Below are 11,137 nucleotides of genomic sequence, written 5' to 3'. Positions count from 1 at the left end.
TCTTCTGTGTTTCACTTGGGTCTGTAGTACAGTACATCACCCATCATTTTCCATTAGACAGAAATGGGTCTGGGTCTTAATTTAAATGTGTCACTACGTTAACGTTTACTTCTGTTTTGATGTTATTTTTTCACTTAAGTTACAATGTAGTCCTTAACCCAGTCCTGAACAAAAGAAGGTAGGAAAAACTGATGCACTGATCATGGACTGTTGGTTTCAGTCAGTGGTTTTCAAGGATTGTTTTTCAAGGATTTATTTCAGAAAATAAAGATGACAAATAGAGTCTGTAGAATAAGCAAATGTACTATACATTTAGAAGTTAAAACATAGTCTACAGATATGAAATTCATGGTTCAGTACATATTTCACAAAGTGTACACGGTATACTACACTACATTTTTAAAAAGTCATATACAAAAACTCTGTACAGAAATATGGCACCGACTTTCAGTAGATGCTGATAGAACACAGCCATTTACAAAGGAAACAGAAGCACTTGTGATGTTGACCTCTAGTCAGGCGTTTCTTACACCTTTCATCAGCGTTCCCAAATAACAGTCCTGGAGACCTGGAGTTCAAAAACGCTGATTTAAAAAGTTCTTACGAAACTGTGATTTCTTCACTGCTGGACTGTGATGGAGAAGAGCCGTGGTGGTGGTGGTGGTGGTGATGGTGAAGATGTGATTGCTGGCTCTCCAGCTGTTCTTGGCCCGTGGCTGCAGTCCTGTCTCGTCTGCTGGGGCAGTACGTGCTGCGTACATCTGTGAGGTCTGGGTGGGGGTTGGTTTTGGTGGGAAGGGTCTGCTGGCGGCAGCCCCCGGTCGACAGCAGCTCCCTTTCTTTAGAGTTCCTCCATTTCATCCTGCGGTTCTGAAACCAGATCTTCACCTGCAATGGAAAACCAAAAACCATCATTATTCACCTTCTGTGCACTGCTTGCTTCTGAAAACAACTACGGACGTCCTCCACATACAGAAATGAAAATACGGTGTTTTAATGATCTGCACTCTACTGTTATGACAGGGGCGACACCAATTCTTTTTTAACTGAACGTACTAACTTTGTAGAAAAACTATAAATGAACAATTTCAAAAAAATCATTACACTAGTATTAACATATATATTATATGATAATATATTAACATAAGAATTCATATAAAATTTGACGAATGCTAAACCATATAATCCATAATTTGTTTTTATATGCAAATACTTAAAAATAATAATTTTTTTCCCCCCAGAAATGTGTTTGACAAAATGTATTTTACTATTAAAAATGCCATTTGTTATCATTTTATTCTTAGTAATAAAATATTATATGACTATATACTATACTTACTTTCATTACATTTAATTGTATTTTTTTTATTATCATAATATTTCAGGGGAAAATCCCTGTGTTATAGTAAGGCATTCATTTAAGTTTAATTTACCATATGATTCTACTAGCATTTGTGCTAATGGATGGCGTTTCTTCCATTAAGTCAAGCGCTGACATTAACAATATAGAACAACGGTCATCGGCCTCTTGAGCCCGACACCATGTGTCTCGAAAAAAAAAAAAATCCAAATAATGTAAATAAGGGTTTTCATGGCCTCCAAATGTTTACATACTGTATATGTCCTGGGGATGGAAATGAGGATGGATTGATGTATTTAGCTACTGTCTCATGTTTTTTTTGCCACTGGGTTAGGAACAGGATTTAATTTTCGTCTAATGAAAAAAATCATGAATTTAAACTTAAAAGCCCCTTTCTAAACATGCCCTGGAAGTCTAAAAACTCAAGAATGATCGAAACAACATCTGATTATGACCTGTGCAAAGCATGTTGCAACGAAATACAGCTTACTATCCAGGCGAGTGATATTTTTAGACATGCTGGCTGGCAAAAACTGAATTTATTGGTGTAAATCAACTTTTTATTAACACTAAATAACACAATTTGGCACAAATGCACGTTCAATACTGATATTTGTTGCGTTGCCCTTCATAAGCTTGTATGTATGTAAGGCCCAAATGCAACATCCGATCTGAATGAGTGAAAGCCAATGGGAACGCGATTCCGCCTCCAAAATTCAAATTGACCAACAGGTTTATCGGAAATCCACCTGGGAGAAGTCCCAGGGACAGGGAGTCACAGTCAAATATCCCCGTAGGAAGTCTCATGTCCACTTTATGGGTCTATCATAGGGAAATTGTCATCGCTTCTGTTTGAAATGATTTCAGTGTAACCCCAAACAATGGACTGACATAAAAAGCGGGGCTTCTTCTACAGTTTATGAAACCAAATTAGGAAAATTAGGAAAACAACAGAGGTCAGAAAAGATTCACAATCAGAAACGCTAATTTTTCCACTGTTTTGGCTTCATGTCCAGACTGACTCTCAGTGGTAGAGACTGTTCGGAGAGGCTAACGTTATCTTCAAGCGCAGTTTGTCGTGGAAACCTTAATGATTTTATGGACTTATTGATGACGTGCTGGTCTCGGAGCGTTTGCTGGGTTTTGACATTTGCTCAACTAACTGCTTGAGGTTTGAATTTTCCTAAACATTTTCTGCTGAGCTTCTACCTGACGTTTGTCGTGTTAAGTTGATGTTATAGCATGTGAAAAGTGATGATGACTATCGATTAGTACTGATGTGGCAACGCAGCCTGAGCCTCGTATCGGGCTATTTCCGGCTCAAGTTTTTTTCGTCTTGATGGAGCAAAACCGCACATAATGCGGTCAAAGCATGTGTGCACAAGAAATGTTTGGTAACCCATCACTGTATAACGCTTTGCATGTATTTTCTACGTACCTGTGAGTCTTTGAGTGCCAGTTTAGAGGCCAGCTTCTTCCTGTCTGGCTTGCTGATGTACTTCTGCTTCTGGAACGTTCTCTCCAGGGCTTTTCGCTGGAGGTCTGAGAAGACGGCACGTCGTAGCATGCCCCGCCTGGGCTTCCCTCTGGGGGCCAGGGGCCATGAAAAGGTTCCAGGGACAGGCACCACTGAGGAGGAGGAAGCTGAAAGGATAAAATGTTGTAAAATTGTGTCAGATTGAGATTAGCAGCAATTTCTCTTTGATGGAACATTTAACATGTTTAGAGCTGATATCCCACTAAAATACGTATCGGCTTTTACTAAATGTTCAGTTTTTCCACTTCTCTCCGTGCTCCAGCAGTGCTCCGTCTGTCGGTAGTGGCGCGGAGCTTCATCGTCTTGACTCTGCCTCCAATAGAATTGTCTTGCCTGAGATGTGATGTTTAAAAGTCCAATTTGTCAAGCGGCGCAAACAGAGCCAATGCTAATGAGACCGGCTCTCCAAAGCTGCGCTCACACTACCTCTAATGAAGCATGAAGGGGGATTGTATAGGCTGCAAATGCATAGAGAAAGCTGATTGTGTTTCAAAGAATTGAGTGGAGAAGGCTGTCGACATGCCAGTATATTACAGGCCCATTAAAGGCAGGTCAGTATAATGTGCCACTGTTAAAAGGCTTTAGCTGCTGGGAGCTTAGAGATGTTGCCTCAGTTATGTACCTGCCTTCACAGGCTAATGCAGATGTTCTATGCTTCATGTCAATAACCTTGTCATTCAGTAGTTTAGTGTGTTTTCAGAGCTAATTGATGCTGATGTGATGAAGTGTACACACAGCACCGTTTGCAGCACTAGTAATGTGAGGCATGGCTATAGATAAAACCTACAAAGTGTGTGTGTGTGTGTGTGTGTGTGTGTGGGTGGGTGGGTGTGTTGTGGCTCCTATTGGTCACGGTACTGGGAGTTTTGTGAGCTAGCAGAGGAGCTTGGTGGGAAAACGACAGCGCGTGAAGAGGCGCTAAGTTCCCGAGCTGGGAAGATACCCGCCTCACATTTAAACCATGACAAACGGCACTAATATATTTTGAGCGTGACAAACCGGACTAATTTGTAGATAACAACAACTGGTGATAATGTCAGCAGGCTGAGTGTCCCCTAAATAGGTCTTCAATTGGCGGAGCTGATTCCTTGCTGTCCTGGCGTATTCCATGGCTAAAAGGCGGACAATGTCTTGGAAAAAAGAGAACTTGCCATCGATATTTGTTGATGAACTGTGATTTTTTAAAATTTTTTTTAAGTCATCTCAACTCATGAGTAAAGGTGTGCAAGTCATGGTCCAAAAACGAACCAAATATATCTTTCATACCTACGCAGGCTAATCAAAATCCTGCCTATACAAATATAAAAAGGCTGCGTTTCGACTGACACTTTCAGAAATATGTTTTTTACGGTTTCAGATAAAAGATAAAAAGACGTAATTATGAGACAAAAAGTCAAAATTAGGAGATAAAATGTCATAGTTATGAGATCAAAAGTCAAAATTACGAGATAAAAAGACATAATTATGAGATGTCTCAATTATGAGCTATGATGTGATAATTATGAGATAAAGTTGGAATTAGAACAAGATAAAAAGACGTAATTATGAGACAAAAAGTCTAAATTAGGAGATAAAATGTCATAATTATGAGATAAAAAGTCAAAATTACGAGATAAAAAGACATAATTATGAGATAAGTTTCAATTATGAGCTATGATGTGATAATTATGAGATAAAGTTGGAATTAGAACAAGATAAAAAGACGTAATTATGAGACAAAAAGTCTAAATTAGGAGATAAAATGTCATAATTATGAGATAAAAAGTCAAAATTACGAGGTAAAAAGACATAATTATGAGATAAGTCTTAATTATGAGCTATGATGTGATAATTATGAGATAAAGTTGGAATTAGAACAAGATAAAAAGACGTACTTATGAGACAAAAAGTCTAAATCAGGAGATAAAATGTCATAGTCATGAGATAAAAAGTCAAAATTACGAGATAAAAAGACATAATTATGAGATAAGTTTCAATTATGAGCTATGATGTGATAATTATGAGATAAAGTTGGAATTAGAACAAGATAAAAAGACGTAATTATGAGACAAAAAGTCTAAATTAGGAGATAAAATGTCATAATTATGAGATAAAAAGTCGAAATTACGAGATAAAAGGACATAATTATGAGATAAGTCTCAATTATGAGCTATGATGTGATAATTATGAGATAAAGTTGGAATTAGAACAAGATAAAAAGACGTAATTATGAGACAAAAAGTCTAACTTAGGAGATAAAATGTCATAGTTATGAGATAAAAAGTCAAAATTACGAGATAAAAAGACATAATTATGAGATAAAAAACTGAATTTATGCGCTGCAAACTGCGCATGTGCTACCTTCTTCACTGGAGCCTTTGTCACATGGGACTCGGCACATGCGCAGTTTGTATCTCATAATTTAGACTTTTTATCTCATGATTTTGACTTTTTTCTCTTAATTATGTCTTTTTATCTTGTAATTCTGACTTTATTCTCAATTCTGACTTTCTTATCTCATGATTATGACTTTTTATCTCATAATTTGGACTTTTTTCTCATCATTTTGACTTTTTATATCTCATGTTTTCAATGTTTTATCTAATAACTATGACTTACCATATGGGATGTGTTTCTTTCTTTCAGTGGCGGAAACGGGCCACCATAAGCTACAGTATGGTTCTTCAGAGAGTCAAAATATGAGACATGCATCTTAGTACGATGCAGTGCGAAGCACTCTCATATAAACATATAGTTAAATGAACACCTCCAGTACATAACAGTGCCAATCAAAACTCTTTTGGATTGTCAAATGTCACAGTCAGGATGTAATCAGCAGTAATATAAATAATCAAGCATATTGCTCATAGAGATAGAGTGAAGTGTGTACAATAGCCTACACCAACAGTGTCACAATGATCCGGTTGGTGCTCGGTGAGGCAGTGGGAGGGCCTTAAAGTGCAGACCACACGTGTATGTTCTAAGATAGTTGCCCTTTTCATCAATGGCCTGATTCATTTGATCATATTTCTTGTTACGTGTAATATAAATCATACTTTCTTCCGGTGCTCCATATTTCAAATGATAATACTATCATAATTATCACTACAGTACGTGCCTTTTGCAATAAAACGTAATACAATAGAAAAATGTTGGATATGGTCGGATTTTATTCACTCACCGCTGCTTGTACTGCAGTTTTAACGTGTCTAATTATTAGAAACTATTGGTGTTATCTATTCTACATGATCGATGAAAATAAATCTACATTACGGGCTGATTTACATCAAGGACAGAAAATGCAGTTCCGATTTATGGTGCAATGTTTGTGTCTATTACTATTGATATACTACTATATATACTATTTGTAACATACTGTAAGTGCTAGGGGTCTGGTACATGAAGTCAGTCAAAGTCACTAAATGTTGGAACAGCCTACCACTTACAATAAGAGACTTTCAAACATACTTCAAAACAAAACCAAGTCTGTAACCACTTTTAGGTACCGTTGCCTGCTTTTAATGTTTTTTTTTTTATCAGTGCTTTCCGTCTATATTGTTATTTCTCTGTTACCTGCCTGGCGACAACAGATGGGAATTAGCAGTTGTGCTATAATCTGGCCTATTGACAGCAGTATGTGTTGAAAATGTTCATTCATATGCACTCTCACTCATAAGTAAATACATAACCGAGGCACTGGATTAGTCTATTATCTCGGCCGAATGTCAACGTGTACATCTGTTAAGTCCACCTACCTGTGAAACAGGAAGCTCTGATGAAAGGATGGAGACTTGCATCCAGGAATGGTAGAGGGAACGATTTAGTTTGCAAACTGTGGACAGGAGGAGAAGAGCAACCTAGAGAACATAAACAGCATTAAACACACTAGTAAACAGTACCGTGGCTCAAATCATTAATCAGTATATAGTATTAATTATACAGTATGTACTATTATGAAATGCATAAACGCATTATACAAGGTGTTCCAAGGTGTTGCCACAGAGAAGTTTAGAGGAAACAGGGGGACCACTTAGATACATTCTGTGCATAAAAGCCAATTCAATTTAGGTGAAGATATGATAAACGACCTGAACAAAGCATCCACATATTAGCTTTGAGTGATAGATAACGAAGAAAATGGATGTAATATCTAATAATGTATCTCATTAATAATGAATTGACTCTCTCTGACTGTTTTCAGATACTTCTTAGTTCCGTTTATTTTTTCCTTATTAGCTGAAAAACATTTATGTTTTTACCCTTCATCTGTATATGAAGTACATGCACCCAGGAAAAGTTCTGATACTTTGTTGTAAAAGTCTTTTGCATTTGACTCGCTTGTAAATCTAGCTCTAGCCGGCACTGCTGTTTTGTGTATTTCAAGTAAAAAAAAAAAAGGAGAGACAAGCACCTTCCAGTTCATGCATGCCCCCACCCCTTCAGGATGCGTCAGTACTGCAAGCGCCTCTCGTATGACCTTTCTGTGTATTTTATTGTCCAGTTGGCAAAAATAATGACGTCACGCTTCCATTAAAGACACGATACAGGCGCAGAAAGTCATGGCGTGTAATAAATGTTTCTGCAACATTATATTATTGGGGACGTGCTGACAAACAGAAACTGGCAGGTGCCACAATCCCGTGTGCGCTCGGACGGCAGCACGCTGCGCACTGAGCTGAGAAGCGACTCTCACGGTGGCCTCCTCTTAGGCATCTTCCCTGTATTTCATCAAGAAATGTGCAAATTTGGCGAATGGAAACAAATGGAATCATACAGAAAATACATTTATAATCCAGTTCAACGGACAAATATGAATTATTTTATGCTGTTATTTGTTTTCACCCGAGGTCAATAAAAATGAGCTTGAAAATGGGTTTGGGGCCGCTCTTTGGACACACTTGATAGAGACACACACATGCAAAAACGAATATATATTATTATTTATATTAAATTGTAACATATATATATATATATACATGTATATATACAAATATCATATAATTATTCATTTTAATGCAATGTATAAATATTATCATTATGTTATGATGTATAATATATAGTTAGTATAGTTTATAGTTATTTTTAAATAATTCATTATGTAAGTTATTTATTATTAATGACATATGTGTACATTATATGTCCAGACTTTAGGGACACCCTGTATATAATCTGTAACCTTACAAAATAACAACACAAATACGTACAAAATATGACTGGAGGATTGCTATTATTGTATTTTTTATATGATACAAAAATTTTAAAATGTTATTATTTATTTTAGTTTCTCACCACTCTGTGTGGACGGTGCCAGTATGGCGCTAACGCCGAACTTGAGGCAGCTTGAGGCGGGGCAGGCAGACTGTGGATGGTCGCTGTTGTGGTTCGGCTGGCTGGAGCTCTGAAACGCAGGGCGTGCTGTGCTGGGTCCCAAAGCCCGGGGTGAGGCGCCCGGACCCAGGCTCAGCGATAGGACTTCTCCGGGATTTGCGACCGAGAACGTCCGCTGTATGTAGCTGTACGCTGGCTGACTAATTCGTAGGAGATCCTCCACGCGGTAACCGGACGGCAGTGACCGGGAGAGAGGAGAGGTCAGAGCGGCCGGAGGGCACAGCAGGTCCGGGTAGAGAGGTGGCGGTAAGGCGCTGCACGGAAACATCATGTCTGGTGCCTGCTGACAAAGCTACTTGTAAAACTTAAGCGGTCAAACGCCCACTCATACGCACACGAACTGTGCCAGCTGTGCACTACTGGCAGCAACTTATTGGCTGTTGGTGGCAAGTTAGAAAGATTTTATGCAAGCGACTTTGCCTCACAAGTTTATCGCCCAGCCCATTCGTGTTGAGGACCTAAAAGTCCAGGACCAGGGATTGGTCAACACTTGTCTGTCCCTGGTCTCATTGGACTCGAGGTGAATAAATGGGGGACTATGCCAGTGTTGCCAGATGGGAAAAGACATATTATTGTACCAGGATCTTAAAACTATGGTTATATTTAGAGAGAAATTATCATACATACTGGTACAGTAAAACAATACCACAGGCCGTGCACGGTATAACTTTTAATTCACTTTTACCTTTAAATAAACACCACTGTCAAAAATCGCCATTGGCAGAACATGTAAATAGGCATGACATGCATGGTGCAACTTATTCAGGAAAATGTATTTCTGATCATAAGCAACCAAGCAAGGCAAGTTTATTTACAGAGCAATTTGTGCACAAGGGAATTCCAAGTAAAAATCATACTAAAATCATTACATAAAATTCCATAATTCATTCCATAAAACAAAAAATGTAAAATTCATTAAAATTGAAGAGTGTAGCTAAAATACTTTCGGTTGTCACATGCACAGTTGAATAGAAGAGAGCTCTTTAAACAGGAGTTGCTGGGGTCATGTGACAACACGCGTGACTAATGTTGTTTCACTCTAACATCCTTTAATTTCCTAACTGAGCCGACAAACAGGAAACCCCACTAGTGGTGATTTTTGTTCACTTTCTGTACAAGGAAATTCATTTAGAAAATGTTTTGAAGGAAATTAATAACCTCTCCAAGTGTGATTTTTTTTTTCTGGAGCGTGTACACATACAGTAGCACACAGTTTCATCACTGTATATGTAAAACAGCCATTTTATTCAGTTTGTAATATATCACAAATCTAAATCAAATGATAAGTAAATGCCGGTAAAACATGATTAACCTTACCTTGTATGATTTAACATGTATTGCTTTTGGGTGGCCTTTTATTGTGGCCAGCCTAAGGCATATTGTGGCCAATAATCATGCTGACTAATCAGCATCTGGATATGCCACACCTGTGAGAACTATAGTATAGAACTTGTGTGTATGTCGAAAAGTTTTAGATGTTTGACTTCAGCGAATTAAAAATGGGAGTATATTTAATACTACACAACGTTTCAGCCAATTTGGATGCCTTTTATTCTTATTTTTTTTATTGCTGTATAAGCTTCTATAACTTTACTATTACACATTTTTATCCTTTTCTTTCCCTGTTAGAAAATGGTAAGTAAGTCTGCTTCTTCTAAACCACCAATAAACTAAACCATTAAAAATGACCATTACTGTTCTTTGTGTTTTATTGTATATATACATATTTTATTCACACTTTTTTGAGCTTCCGTTGCTATTTTAGTATTTTATTTATTTTTCATTCATCGATTTTATTTAGTTGGCACTATTTGAACTCGATTTCATTTTTGTACAGCACTTTGGTCTCTTTGTTTTATAAATAATGTTTTATAAACACAATTTCAATTTAATTGAGTTGAATATTGTATGTAATTATAACATTACTGCGATTACAAAATAATCCCAATATGAAACACGTGGATTTGAAGTCTAAAATATTACCAGGAAGAGAAATAAAAGTGATGATCAAATAGAATGTAATTGATTCATTGTAAAAAGTGGGAAGGCCAGAAAAGCCTTATTATAAAAGTTTAGTTTCTATATTCTCATACATATTCTTATTTACCACATTATGATGAAAATGGCAAATAGAGGAAGTAAACAACAGCCAGCATACCACACACTACATGAACTTGTACTATTACTATTACATATTACTGTGTTTCTTCTGATACACGGGATCTGAAGGAGCCGTACCGGGCATTGCTTTTGTTTTTTTTGCATTGAAATGTAATTTTAAGTTCTATACGTGACTCGTAATGAGCGCATCACGATGAAAGGATCCACACTTCAACAAAAGGAGCCTATACGATTAAATGTGCAGATGATTTGCTGAGCGCTTGCCCTGCTGGGAAATACAACACTTTAACTAAAACTCCTTTCAAAGGGAGAGAACGAGAAATTATGACTTTCAAAGCATTTTATTCCTTCAGAAAATCCCTCTTTTGTATTGAAGTAGAGCAGATGGTTGTCTGGGAGGGAAAGTGGGCATCAGCAGAACTAATTTCTCCTCCTGGGTCGAAAGACAGAACAGCCTGCTCCTCGATTCTTAACTAACGTAACAGCTGTTAGTGAATTAAACACCAGTCAAGACTCTTTTTAAAGCTCTTAGCCTCTAGACGTCCTACAACATCAACTGCCTCAATTGATAACGCATGCAAAGAGAGCCAGACAAGTGATGCTGTGTCTCTGGGGAAGTAATAAGCTAGTTAACAATCATGTCAGTGCATTAACCCTTGACAGGTCTTGACGAGGAGTGCCACCATGGCGGCGTAACTTCATGGCTAAATATAAGAGTAAGACATCCAACATCTTTGCATTTTTTGTATGTA

General features: G+C 37.5%; 1 protein-coding gene across 1 annotated transcript; it reads right to left on the bottom strand.

Moving 5' to 3' along the window:
• Positions 1 to 400: 400 nt before the first annotated feature.
• On the bottom strand, positions 401 to 8,570 carry LOC129181646 (homeobox protein DBX1-B-like). The gene is made up of 4 exons (XM_054777105.1): positions 8,166 to 8,570; positions 6,632 to 6,733; positions 2,799 to 3,004; positions 401 to 888 (listed from the first exon to the last, which is right to left on the bottom strand). The coding sequence occupies exons 1-4, from the start codon at positions 8,533 to 8,535 to the stop codon at positions 601 to 603; spliced, it is 966 nt and encodes a 321-aa protein (XP_054633080.1). The 5' UTR covers positions 8,536 to 8,570; the 3' UTR covers positions 401 to 600.
• Between the last annotated feature and the right edge of the window lie 2,567 nt (positions 8,571 to 11,137).

The sequence above is a fragment of the Dunckerocampus dactyliophorus genome, chromosome 5, assembly GCF_027744805.1.
Source record: "Dunckerocampus dactyliophorus isolate RoL2022-P2 chromosome 5, RoL_Ddac_1.1, whole genome shotgun sequence".
NCBI lineage: Eukaryota > Metazoa > Chordata > Actinopteri > Syngnathiformes > Syngnathidae > Dunckerocampus > Dunckerocampus dactyliophorus.
This window is presented reverse-complemented; position numbering and strand designations above follow the sequence as displayed.

Coding starts and splice junctions, on each gene's coding strand:
- LOC129181646 (XM_054777105.1), bottom strand. CDS start 8,535: ATGATGTTTCCGTGCAGCGCCTTACCGCCACCTCTCTACCCGGACCTG. Junction 6,734..8,165: donor GGCACCGTCCACACAGAGTG/GTGAGAAACTAA, acceptor TATGTTCTCTAG/GTTGCTCTTCTCCTCCTGTC. Junction 889..2,798: donor TGGCACTCAAAGACTCACAG/GTACGTAGAAAA, acceptor TTTCCATTGCAG/GTGAAGATCTGGTTTCAGAA.